General features: G+C 40.5%; 1 protein-coding gene across 1 annotated transcript in view; it reads right to left on the bottom strand.

Moving 5' to 3' along the window:
• The window catches only part of LOC106577020 (VPS10 domain-containing receptor SorCS3), a 61,797-nt gene extending 48,508 nt beyond the window's left edge, over positions 1-13,289 (bottom strand). Inside the window, exon 1 of the mRNA XM_014154664.3 lies at positions 12,134-13,289. Within this exon, the coding sequence (XP_014010139.3) occupies positions 12,134-12,847 (714 nt within the window). The 5' untranslated portion in view covers positions 12,848-13,289. The remainder of the gene's footprint in view (positions 1-12,133) is intronic.
• Between the last annotated feature and the right edge of the window lie 312 nt (positions 13,290-13,601).

The following is a 13,601-nucleotide window of genomic DNA, read 5'->3' as shown; positions in this document are numbered from 1 at the left end:
TCACTACATTCAGTGCTAATGGAGAAACATCCTGGTCCAGGAGATCTAAAGGATGCCCAGGGATTTGTTCCAGCCCAGCACTAACACACCTAATCAGGGGCATAATGATTGATTGAAGAAATGCTGGTCAATAGTATTCCCGCCCACCAGCTGGCTCTCTATCTGTTGAACTGGTATGTGCAAGAGCAATTATCCTAGGGATGAGGTTAAGTCAAGAGTAACTCATGTAGCTAGAGTTGGCCAAGCAGCAGTCAAGCATGGACTGCACCAGTGGTTATTTCATTTACAGATACAGGATCTTAATTTGAGCATCCTGTTGCAGGAGAACTAAACTTTTGTGTGTATTTGAGATTTAAAAAGGCTTCAGAAGTTTGTAATTTCCACTTTGCAATTTCAGACTTGATTTTGTCTTACTAAGAATTTATCAACTGTCGCAAAAATTACCATTAATTACAATCCACAAAATAATAAAAACAATTCTGCTGTAGCAAACTGGTTCAAATTATGATCCTGCTTCTGTAACAGAGGTAGAGAGGACAGCTTGTTTCCTGCTATTTTATTAAAACTAGAAACAATATGAGTGTTAGATCCAGGTCCTAGACATTCTCACTCCCTAAGGATCATACAGGACTTGTCATGCTTTCCAACTACATGCCTCCAATCATACTTAGTTTATCCTTCTCTCTCCCACTGGACCGTACTGTAAGAAGATTGCATCCCTCAAATATCACTTCATTCTAATGGGGTAGGTAGGTAGGGGAGCGATATGATCGTTCATCTTAAAAAGGGCATTTTGTATGAGAAATGTGGAACACTGTGATAGAAGACTGCAGATACTTTTCTGTTGGACTCAGAGTATCCTGAGGCGCCAAACACACAATTTAAATGAACTTCCAGGGACACCCAGTTAATATCAGTCAACTATCAGAAGGTTATTTGTAATATACTTCACAAAAAAAACACTTCAGAAGCAATACCACATGTAAGTTACCTTTCAAGTTCCCTGAAAAGATCAACCTAAAATGAGCTAGTGTACTGCTACTCTGCATATTCATGAATATGTACAGGATTTCACATATCATAACAAATACATAAGCCATATATTGGGAGGAAAAGAGTCCACTGGGCCACCGTGCTGTGTGTTTACCCACCGCTATTAGCATACTCCACTAGTAAAAAGAGTCCACTGGGCCACCGGGGTGTGTGTTTACCCACCTCCTCTAGTATATTCATTCCTGGTAATAATTATTGATTTGTTTCTTTATTACCTTTAAATATCCAAGTTAGTAAATGTTGAAAAGGACTGAAAGACTATCTGGTGTATATTGCCTAAATGTCCTGATTTCACATATAGTAGCTTTCCCAGCAGGCATAGCCTTGTTTAACTGTAATAGGTTAATTCATTAACAATTAAATCAATCCATTAACGTACACCAGCTAATGGCGAGGTTTTAAACACCACCGCATTTTCCCCAAACTACGCTTTACGCTATAACCATCAACATCTCCACTAAAGAAAAAAAGACTTGATCGTGAGAGAGGCGAGTCGTGACCTGATTCCTTAAAAGACGAGGTAGGGAGGGGCCTGAATGCATCAAAAGATTGAAAAAAAATATGGCTCATAGGTCTAGACCAGGGGTGTCCAACCTTGTTCCTGGAGAGCAGAGGAGGCTGCTGAGGGGAGGACAACTCAAAATAATTGTCAGAATGGAGTAAATGGAATGCGTTTGATACCATTCCTTTCACTCCATTCCAGCCTCCCCTTAGCAGCCTCCACTACGGGAGATCTACCCTCCTGTAGGTTTTCACCTCAACTGCAGTTGTAACTAACCTGGTTCAGCTTATCAACCTGCTAATTATTAGGATCTGCTGTGCTAGGTTAGGGTTGGAATGAAAACCTACAGGACGGTAGTTCTGCGGGAACAGGGTAGGAGGGCCCTGGTCTAGACATTGTGGCAAACACATTCATTTAATTGGGCCCCTGATGCACAACACACTAGTTGGATCTGCAGTGCCACTGAGAAAGACTTGTCAAACAGCACAAAGCTGGCAGGTAGCAGGAGAAGAAAGACTGTGACTGTGCCTCTGTTGTTCTCTCCAGATTGCAACCCATTTCACTGCACTGGCAAGCACAGGCAATTCAGAGGCCACTGAAATACATCTCAAGTTGATTCATTGTTAAAACTGGTACATTGCCTTCTCGGATTGGAATAGCATAAAAAGAGATGCAGAAAATAAGTAATTTAGGAAAGCTGTATTTTCATTAGCTGAACACATTTGGTGATGCTCACTCTGATTACTGTCGCTGTTTCGAGGCACCCCTCAAACTTTTCAGAGATTTGAATTTTGTGGTAACCTAATAATCAGGCACACATTACTAACAGACTGTGAAAGCAAGTTGTGCAATCACTAAGATAAACACTTATGACAGAACAATATGTGACAAGTTTTGCTCTCATGAATAAGGATTAATGTATTCATATATTCTTAAGAAATAATTTTCATCAAACACCTGCAGTGAAATATTGATTGGTTACATTTAGTTAGCTAAAAGCCCACCATCTTGATTGTAATCAAAAGGACATCTACAAAAAAACTCTTAGTAGCAAATGACAAACAAAAAATATATTGCTTAGCTATAGAAAGAGGTTGGTCTTTCCTAATCACAAATATGGATTGAATTGATTATTTGTCTTTGTGAGTGATGACAAGTTATTCTGTGAAGTACCAATTTCATCCAAGCATAACTCTGGCGAAAGCCCTCATGCATTGATTGAGCTTGGCGAACAACATTAGTCTTTAAACGCTTGCTGAAGGCCAACACTCCATTATCCCCAATCCACACAGCCATGCTTGCTATGTTTAAAACGTCAAAGTGTATGACGATTCCTTACTCCGTAATAAGTCCTTTGCATTCCAAGCACCTGAGAAATAATGGATGTCTGAATGGCACTACGAGACATCGGCTAAGTAGTGTTTCACCACCTTGCTCAGCTTAGAACATGGTACCATTATCTGTTTCGCTTCAGGCAGGTGCCTGTGTGTGGCTCATGCACCATTGTAAGGGATGACACATGACAACATTATATTTTAGTTAACAAGGTTCTGTAGATTCTGGCATCCACAAGGTGTCAGTACAAGAACTCTGGATATATACAGTACCTGTACATTCAAACAGTTGCATTTTGAGATTATATAATGTCAAAACCTCTGCAATTTTATGTTGAAAGGATCATGATTTAACTTAAGGTGAGATTTGAGTGAAAAAAAGATGGGGAACATCATAATATCTCCCGCCAATTAAAATAAATAGATAAACAATAACAGCAAATCAGGCTATACTCCTCAATATTACTATGCTGTGACAGTTATTCATAATTCATTATATGCAAGCTTGTCAAATTTGATTCACCGCCTGCTTCATCTCTGATTAAGTCCATAACATAATGTGTGTGTGTGTGTGTGCCTATGTACATGTACATGTACATGTACATGTGCGTGTGTGTGTGTGTGTGTGTGTGTGTGTGTGTGTGTGTGTGTGTGTGTGTGTGTGTGTGTGTGTGTGTGTGTGTGTGCGCGTGTGTTTGCGTGCGTACGTGCAACAGAAGTGCAGCATTGACTTTAAATGCACTTTGTGAAGCCAAATGAATCTGAGTGCTGTGGAAGTGCTGAGGCCCCACAGTGATGTTCTGCATTATGGTCCCTTCACACAAATCATTCATGATAAAGGCAAATAGAAGTGTCATTGGGAGGAGTACAAATATAGTTATAGGAGTGGAAGGATAAAACTCTAAGTGCCCTTATTACTGTATAAGTATTCCTGTTAGTACAGTGTAAAAAGTATTGTAATTACAAATTGTTACACTGCACTTACAACTGTAATCCTTACCCTTGTCCTTACCCTTACCATAACTCTAATCTTAACTCTAACCCTAAACACATGGCAAGTGCAGTATAACAATGAGTAATCACAATATTTGTTATACTGTACTGACAGGAATAATTCAACTAACACTATTCAATAACCGCAAAGCATTCTGTCATCAACCCCACATACGTATAATCCTATGTCATTAAGACATTGTGGGGGAACATTCACAGAGTAACATGGTCTTCATTACAGCCTTCCACGGTGGTGTATAATGTAATCAATCAGGTATCCAACCCCTGGTTGTATGTGCGCCTCAGTACCACGGTAGCCCACTGAGCTATGGTTAAGCAATATCCCTGAGCTCTAACATGAGTCTTCAGCTCTCTGGCAAAGTTACCCAGGCAAGGTGTGGTTCACTGAACTACACCTGCTACACATAGTCCCCATCAGCAACAGTGAATTAGCGGATCTCATAGAAGCATGAGACTACAGGAAGTGAAACGTTCCAATAGACCCCTAAACAGTTTGGACTACAGTGTCAATGACTGCTACACTTACATACTGCGGTAACCTATTATACACTGAGTAGACTTATGCAATAAGGCACGAGGGGGTGTAGTATATGTCCAATATACCATCGCTAAGAGCTGTTCTTAGGCAAGACGCAACGCCATTAACTGTGGTATATTGGCCATATACCACAAACCCCCAAGGTGCCTTATTGCTATTATAAACTGGTTACCAACATAATAAGAGCAGTAAAAATAAATGTTTTGTCATACCCGTGGTATACTGATATACCACGGCTGTCAGCCAATCAGCATTAAGGGCTCGAACCACACAGTTAATAAAAAAACATTAAAACATCTTAGATGTAATGTCCCGTTTTGGGAACCTGCATGGTTCTGGTACCGGTTCCGACCGGCATCTTTGCTTATAAATCGCCATAGATCTAAATGGATTGCATTGAGCGATAGCCCTGATTCTCACGGACACAGGAGTATGTATATTTAGCCTGTGTGAAGCGGGATGTGAAATCTGACACCACTTGAACCTGGGATGTCCCTTCTACCGTTTCATTCGCTCTCTTCCGACTGTCCATCAACTCCTGGCTGAACACTACTCACATGCTCTATTTAACCTTTATTTAACTAGGCAAGTCAGTTAAGAACAAATTCTTATTTACAATGATGGCCTACCCCGGTCAAACCCTAACCCGGACGATGCTGTGCCAATTGTGCACTGCCCTATGGGACTCCCAATCACGGCCGGTTGTGATACAGCATGGAATCGAACCAGGGTCTGTAGTGACGCCTCTAGCACTGAGATGCAGTGCCTTAGACTGCTGCACCACTCGGGAGCCCACTAGCAAAGTATTGTAGCAGGAGAGAGTGGTTTCGTCGCAGTAGCACATTCAGAGATCAATTTATAGCCAGTAATCTAAGATAATTCATATATTTTAAACAAAAAACACTTTCTGTTTGTCATAGAGGGACAATATTAATATGTGATGAAAGGCGAGTTCCTAACAAGTTCAGGAAGCCAAGCTACAGCTATGTGAGTCGTTCACAGTGTTGGGGGCAGACGTTTTCATCAAGAGAGATCTTTAGTAAATATGCAAATTTTCTCTAACACTAAACATACAAATATATATTTTACAGTTATAAGGAAGGTGATATATTTAGAAAGCCTATAAGTAATTTCAGGCCTTAATCATACAGTTTTATTGTATAGGAAAGACATCATATAAAATATTTCATATTTTTATCGTATCTTTACTGTGTATTTGAGCATGTGTCCTCAAAAGTGACTACACCCCAAAAAAATTTACCAGAAAGGTGAAATTTTTACCTTTCTTGGAGTATGCTGTATTGCTAGTTATTGTTTATGGCTCTCTCAAGATAAATAATTACTTTGGGGGACTATGTAGATTACATTTTTGATTACATTTAGTTACATTTAACTGGTTTTAAGAACACCTTCCTAATTTTGAGTTGCACCCCCCTTTTGCCCTCAGAACAGCCTCAATTCGTCGGGGCATGAACTTTACAAGGTGTCAAAAGTGTTCCACAGGGATGCTGGCCCCTGTTGACTCCAACTTCCCACAGTTGTGTCAAGTTGGCAGGGTGTCCTTTGGGTGGTAGACCATTCTTGATACACATGGGAAACTATTGAGCATGAAAAACCCAGCAGCGCTGCAGTTCTTGACACAAACAGGTGCGCCAGGCACCTACTACCATATCCCATTCAAAGGCACTTAAATATTTTGTCTTGCCCATTCACTCTCTGAATGGCACACATACACAATTCATGTCTCAATTGTCTCAAGGCTTAAAAATCCTTCTTTTAAACTGTCTCCTCCCCTTCATCTACACTGATTGAAGTGGATTTAACAAGTGACATCAATATGGGAACATAGGTTTCACCTGGATTCACCTGGTCAGTCTATGTCATGGAAAGAGCAGGTGTTATTCATGTTTTATACACTCAGTGTAGATTAGACCACAATGATTACTGCCACTATTGCCATACCTTACTGATGTTGGCACTTGGACTAATTTTGAACTTACAACAGTGGGCCAAATCCCATGGACAAAGGAGGTATTAAATTAATTGTAAAAAGCTGAAAATGCTCCGCAGAGTATACCCTGGATAGCCTACAGCCCAGGGGCGAACTGGTCATTTGGCTTTTTGGGAAAATGCCAGATGGGCTGCTTCATTTTTAGCCCAGTGGGCCTGTGTAACTTGGATTTCTTTGCATAAAATGATCCTTATCTGGCTAATAATGTGGGCCTTAAGGAAACAAAATAGGCCAGGGTGTTAGAAATGCCAGGACCAATTTCTGGTCCCAGTCCATCTCTCCCTTGTTTGTTTGTTGTCTGTGCAGATTGTTGTGTATAAGAGTATTTAATCTATTATGAATATGTTTTTCTCTATAATGGAATGAGATAGAATAGTCATATCAGTGCCAAGAACGGATTACTTTGTCATTTGTTTGGAGGCGCAGTGCTCATTCTGAGCTTTAGTTGTGTGGAGTAATATTTCACTGTATGCTTGCAACACATTTTCTTCATTCCTTTTTCATGGAAATACCAATACTTCACAGACAACACCTACAAAAAGCCTACCCATTTAGTCCACTCCAACAGGTACGATCACATTTGCTGATTTGAACCCTTCTTCTATAATTACGCACTAACATGGTCGGATTGGCCATTTGGAAATACTGGCAAATTCCAGAAGCGCCGAACCATCTTTTTGTTGGGTGGGCTGGTCAAAATTGACAACAACAAAAAAAGGGACACAGCCGGCGGCCCATGGGCCTGTTAAGAGTTTTTATTAAAAAAGTTGCCCATTTTTCTGTTGTCATAATAATATATTTGAGCATTTGCCTGATCAGTGGGAAATGGCCGCCCCCCCCTACCAAGATGGGCCATTCTGGTTTTCTGATTGGCTAAGCTGAGCTCGTGCAAAAATTCACATTAGCAAAAAGACCCGATCTGACTTTCTGTCATGAGTCATCCCAGATCCTGGATTGTATAAAACAGAAAGGTGGTGCCGAAAAAATTACAGACCAAAAAAAGTAATTTGAGGCAGACGCTGCTAAACGTGTGAAATTAACTAACTTATTTTCTAAAGGTTCTGGTTCTGCTGGCGCAAGTGCTGTGACTGTGTCTGTGATGAGAAATGATGCTATGCTTAGCGCCAACAGATCAGCTGCTGCTACAGTGCAGTCAAGGAAGGGAGAAAACAGAGAAGGACACACACTGACACAGATTAAGCCTAGTGCTATCAGTTAACATTTTGGCTGAATATTGTATGAAATAGTAGGCTAATTAACACTTAGGCCTAATTAGAGAATGGGGGATTCGGGAAACAAATATGACAGGCACTAACTTGCAATAACTTAAAAAGTCATTAGACTTTCTTTTATAACACATAACCCAATAGCCATCTACTGTGTAAGACATTACATACAGTGCTACTGCTTTTTATTAAATACCAGTCATTATGTATTACAATCAAACACTGAATTAATGCACAATAATTGCTAAATAATCCTCTGTTAAAGGTCAATTCGAGGACAATCTGTGTAATTGAATTGTTTTATTAAAGTTTATTCGCTTCTAAATCTCAGTCTCTTCAGCCAGCGAGTGGGTCTTAGTTTAGGAGCTGTAGTAACAAGTGACTCTGTTGTTGAATTACAGAACATAGCCACCGCCACTGGAGGCTGGAAAGTCCTGCATATTTCCAGCCTATTTCATTCGCTGAAAGGCCTGTCACTTCTTGCAGAAAGATACGCATACACTGTCACATCCTGACCAGCAAAGGAGTCTATTTATTATTGTAGTTTGGTCAGGACATGGCAGAGGGTATTTGTTTTCATGGTTTTGTGTATGTGTTTAGATAGAGGGATATTTTCTGTTTCTGGAGTTTATTGGTGTAAGTGTCGATGTAGAGGGGGTAGTTGATTTAGGTGGTTCGGGGTGTGTGTGTAATGCAGAGGGGTATTTGATTTATGTGTTCCGGGGTGTTGGGTATGTTCTTGTGTTTGTATTTCTAAGGGGCTGTTCTAGTTTTGTATTTCTGTGTTGGCCTGGTATGATTCTCAATCAGGAACAGCTGTACATCGTTGTTGCTGATTGAGAGTCATACTTAGGTCGCCTGTTTTCACCTGTTAGTTTGTGGGAGATTGTGCTGTGTATAGCTTTGTGCCTTACCGGCCTGTTATTCGTCGTTGTGTTTTGTATACGTGTTTGTTTGGGGTTTTTCCTTCTTTGTCCATAATAAAGAAGATGAGTGTACATATTCCCGCTGCGTTTTGGTCCTCTCCTTACGACTACCGTGACATACACGGGAAATCTATCCGCTAAAAACCTGTTAGGGCTAGGGGGCAGTATTGACACGGCTGGATAAAAAACATACCCGATTTAATCTGGTTACCACTCCTACCCAGTAACTAGAATATGCATATACTTATTACATATGGATAGAAAACACCCTAAAGTTTCTAAAACTGTTTGAATGGTGTCTGTGAGTATAACAGAACTCAAATGGCAGGTCAAAACCTGAGAGATTCCTTTACAGGAAGTGGCCTGTCTGACCATTTCTTGAACTTCTTTTCCATCTCTATCTTTTACTAAGGATCTCTGCTCTAACGTGACACTTCCCACGTCGTCCATAGGCGCTCAGAGCCCGGGAAAAAACAGAATGTCGTCATTCCAGCCCCAGGCTGAAACACATTATCGCCTTTCTCAAGTGGCCGATCAAGGGACTCTGGGCTTATGCGCGTGACCCGACCGCCCCCGCCTTTGTGATTTTTTCCTCTGTTTGCCGAAAAGGAGATTCCCTGTCGGAATATTATCGCTTTTCTACGAGAAAAATGGCGTAAAAATTGATTTTAAACAGCGGTTGACATGCTTCGAAGTACGGTAATGGAATATTTAGAATTTTATTGTCACGAATTGCGCCATGCGCACGACACTTCTTTACCATTTCGGATAGTGTCTGGAACGCACGAACAAAACGCCGCTATTCGGATATAACGATGGATTATTTTGGACCAAACCAACATTTGTTATTGAAGTAGCAGTCCTGGGTGTGCATTCTGACGAAGACAACAAAAGGTAATCAAACTTTTATAATAGTAAATATGATTATGGTGAGTGCTAAACTAGGTGTCTAAATAGCGAGCCCGTGATGCCTGGGCTATGTACTTAGAATATTGCAAAATGTGCTTTCACCAAAAAGCTATTTTAAAATCGGACATATCGAGTGCATAGAGGAGGTCTGTATCTATAATTCTTAAAATATTGTTATGCTTTTTGTGAACGTTTATCGTGAGTAATTTAGTAAAATGTTAGCGAATTCCCCGGAAGTTTGCGGGGGGTATGCTAGTTCTGAACGTCACATGCTAATGTAAAAAGCTGGTTTTTGATATAAATATGAACTTGATTGAACAAAACATGCATGTATTGTATAACATAATGTCCTAGGGTTGTCATCTGATGAAGATCATCAAAGGTGAGTGCTGCATTTAGCTGTCTTCTGGGTTTTGGTGACATTATATGCTGGCTTGAAAAATGGGTGTCTGATTATTTCTGGCTTGGTACTCTGCTGACATAATCTAATGTTTTGCTTTCGTTGTAAAGCGTTTTTGAAATCGGACAGTGTGGTTAGATTAACGAGAGTCTTGTCTTTAAATAGCTGTAAAATAGTCATATGTTTGAGAAATTGAAGTAATAGGATTTTTAAGGTTTTGAAAATCGCGCCACAGGCTGCAAGTGGCTGTTACGTAGGTGGGACGCAAGCGTCCCACCTAGCCCATAGAGGATAAACTAGTTCCGGCATCATTCTATGACAAACACAGAAGGTTTTATATTGAATTCAATATAATAAAATAGATAAAGAGGGAGCGAGAGAGACTGCCAGTTCTTTAATGTAGCCATTGGCTGCAGCCAAAGCATTAAGGAACTGGCTGTCTCTCTCGCTCTCGCTGTTTTCTTCTATTGAATGTATGTAGCCTAACATTTAAACACTTAGCAAAGTAGGCAGGGGGGAACACATCAGGCACTAATTTGAAATATGTATTTATACTGTTATAAGGTATTAAATAAGCCAATGGTGATCTATAAGGTATTCATTCAATGATTTTGTTCTTTGTCTAATATATGTGTTTATTCATTCACAACTAGGATGGGTAACACATTATTTTAAGGGTCCATAATAAACCATTTATAAGGCATTTATAAATTGTGTGTTCATCATTTATTCATCATTACTACCACATTAATATACAATTTACTAATAATTAGTAAAGTATTTTTGCAGTCCCTAATCTAAAGTGAGTGCTATTTTCACTGTTTTGAGTGACAAGTGTAATTTCTCCCCAAAAAAGCTGTGCATGCCATTGGTAGACATTCCTGCAGTACTTGGTAAAAGAATAAGCACAAAACACAGGATGTTTAAGGAAATATATATACATGTGTGAATAACTAGCTTACTAACATTTACAAATGTGCGAGCAATGATTAATGAATGATGAGCAAACGGTTTGTAAATGCCTTATAATACCTTATAAATGATTTAATATGGACCTTAAAATAAAGTGTTACCCTAGGATGTTCCTGGGCACCACACAGGCAGTGTTGTCCCCTGGTCTTCTGGTCCCAGTGATGCTAGGCTTAGCAGCACAAACATCTCAGCTGCTGCTGCAGCAGTCATGTGTAGTAGAGGTAGGGAGAACAGAGAGAGAAACACACACACTGATACAGATGTCCTGCCAGTTTATTGATAGTTTGGCTCTATATTATATATGTAATAGTAATTAACCCTTAGCATGGGAGGGGGGGGGGGGTATGCTTTCCTAAGGTATTATGGGCCAATGGTCATCTATTAGGCATTTATTTAGTAATTGTTTGTCTTTATCTAATAAATGTGTTTATTAATTCACAACTCGGATGTTGCTGGGCCCAGTACAGGCAGTGTGGTCCCCTGGTCTTCTGGTACCAGTGATGTGAGAAAGGATGCTAGGCTTAGCAGAGACAGCTCAGAGGTGAGTGCAGTGGAGGTAGGAAGAAAACAGAGAGACACAGATGTACTGCCAGTTTCTTAATATGTTGGCTCTATATGTAATAGCCATTAACACTTAGGAGTGACAGACAGAGTACAAGGTGAAGCATACAGACAGAGTGACAACAGAGGAGAACAAGGAGAAGGACAGACAGACAGACAGACAGACAGACAGACAGACAGACAGGCAGGCAGGCAGGCAGACAGACAGACAGAACAGACAGACAGCAGAGAAGATGCAGAGACAGACTGCACAACAGGGAGGCAACAGAGGCCCAGTTATAGTGGTGAGCTGTATCACCAGCTGAGTTTTTACATGTTGTATTGTCTTAGACATGAGCTGCTGAAAAGAGAAAAGGAGGAGGACTATGTTTCACAGGTCACTGTCTGCCCTTGTGCACTAATAATTAATTAGCCATAAAGCAAAGTAACCTCAATCATGAGACCGACATGTTATACATTAATAAATGCTCCATCTGAGTTTAATTGACAATAAAAGCATGCATTATTTCGCGCGGGGTGAGAAAGCTGTGCGTAATGATGCGCAGCTTGAACGCTAGGCTTTTGAAATATACTGCAGGTTATGCATTGAGTACGAGACTAAAAGTTTGAGTAAAAAATCGTCTTTAGAAATGCACACCATTTGAAATACAGTGATTATGTACATTATTAACTTTAATTTGAACTCACGCTGCTGTTTTCTCCAACCCAGTGCCCCATTGCCTGGTTGTGCGCAGAGTCTCCGGACAGAGGGAAAGTGGAGGTAACCAGAAGCGGCTCACTTTGCCTCGGGCTAGTTCTTGCGTCCTCCCCAGTTCGTCGGTATTCTGTCCTCGGACTGTAAACGCCTTGTAAAGGCTCCACAAGCTTCTCGGCTGAAAATGCGTCACCAGGACCTCCAATTTGACTCCTGTCCGAATATTCGCCAAATGATGTGCTTCGCTTTGTCCTCGTACGGTTACTCGAAGCAATTGTGGCGTCTTTACCTTCAACGGAACTGTCAGACTTTTTGCTGTCAGCAGTAAAATGCTTGGAACGGTTTGGCGCCTTTTTATCTCTGACAGTAGATACAGCGTCTGGTGGCACTTTCCCAATAACTCCGTCCAAGTCCTTTGGCAATTTCTCCTCACCTTTTGGAACTGCGGCTTTTCCATCAACTGTTTCCATTCTAAAAGCTCTGGAAAATGTGGATTCCTTGTCGATATACTTTGGGACTTTGACCCATGTGGATTTTAGGTTTGCGCGAAGCTCCAAAGGCAATTTATCCTTACGGTTAAACCAAACGTTTGTCGTCGTGGAACTCGCTGGCCAACTTATTTCAGCGTATGCCGTCAACATATTGTAAAAAGAGATTAAAATGCAAGTCAAAAGAGCCCAACACCAAACTGACCCCGAGACGACCATGGTTTTCAACGCACTGTTGCCAAATATGTTAAAAATAAAAATACGTTTGACGGTGGTAGTAGATTGATCAACTTATGAAATATTCACTGCGTTACCGTTACAATCAAGAGTCGCTTAAGCTGATCTGCTCACGTCCAGGAATTTGTCAAAGTGACCAACAACCAGTTGGGAGGCGCTGCACAGCAGACAACATGCGCCCGACAGAAAGTGATTGTGGCAATTGGAGGGGTGTGTAGGACATGAATTACGTTAAAAACGCATTAAATATCTAAACTTGTTTATTTATTTTTAATCAACATGAATTAGTGGCAGTATCATTATTTGCCAAATCCATATGGAATAGTTACCCAGCCAACTGGAGAGTTTCAAAATAGCCTCCTCCAGTGCGTCATTGGTTCATCCGACAAAACATGAATCTCAGTATAGGCAATCTTTACCATTGAATTTCCTCCTGCAGAACAGGTGAGTGTACAGCTTTAATAGACAACCAATAAGCCATGTGGATATGCACATAATAGGCACATTTTGGATATATTTTGTAGATTTGAAGGAAGAAACATCTAGAGTATGTTGCCAATTTTCTGTGTATGTGTATTTAGGCCTACATTTGGAAGAGTTCACCCAAAATACAAATGTACATGATTTTCTTCTAACCTTGACTTAGACAGTTTAAATGTTGTGCATATTTAGGTTATTTCATTCATTTCAGCAGCCTCTGGCTGGCATTAGCTTCCTTGGACCTCTAATAAATGGC

The sequence above is a fragment of the Salmo salar genome, chromosome 18 (genome assembly GCF_965601325.2).
Source record: "Salmo salar chromosome 18, fSalSal1, whole genome shotgun sequence".
In the NCBI taxonomy this organism is placed as follows: Eukaryota; Metazoa; Chordata; class Actinopteri; order Salmoniformes; family Salmonidae; genus Salmo; species Salmo salar.
This window is presented reverse-complemented; position numbering and strand designations above follow the sequence as displayed.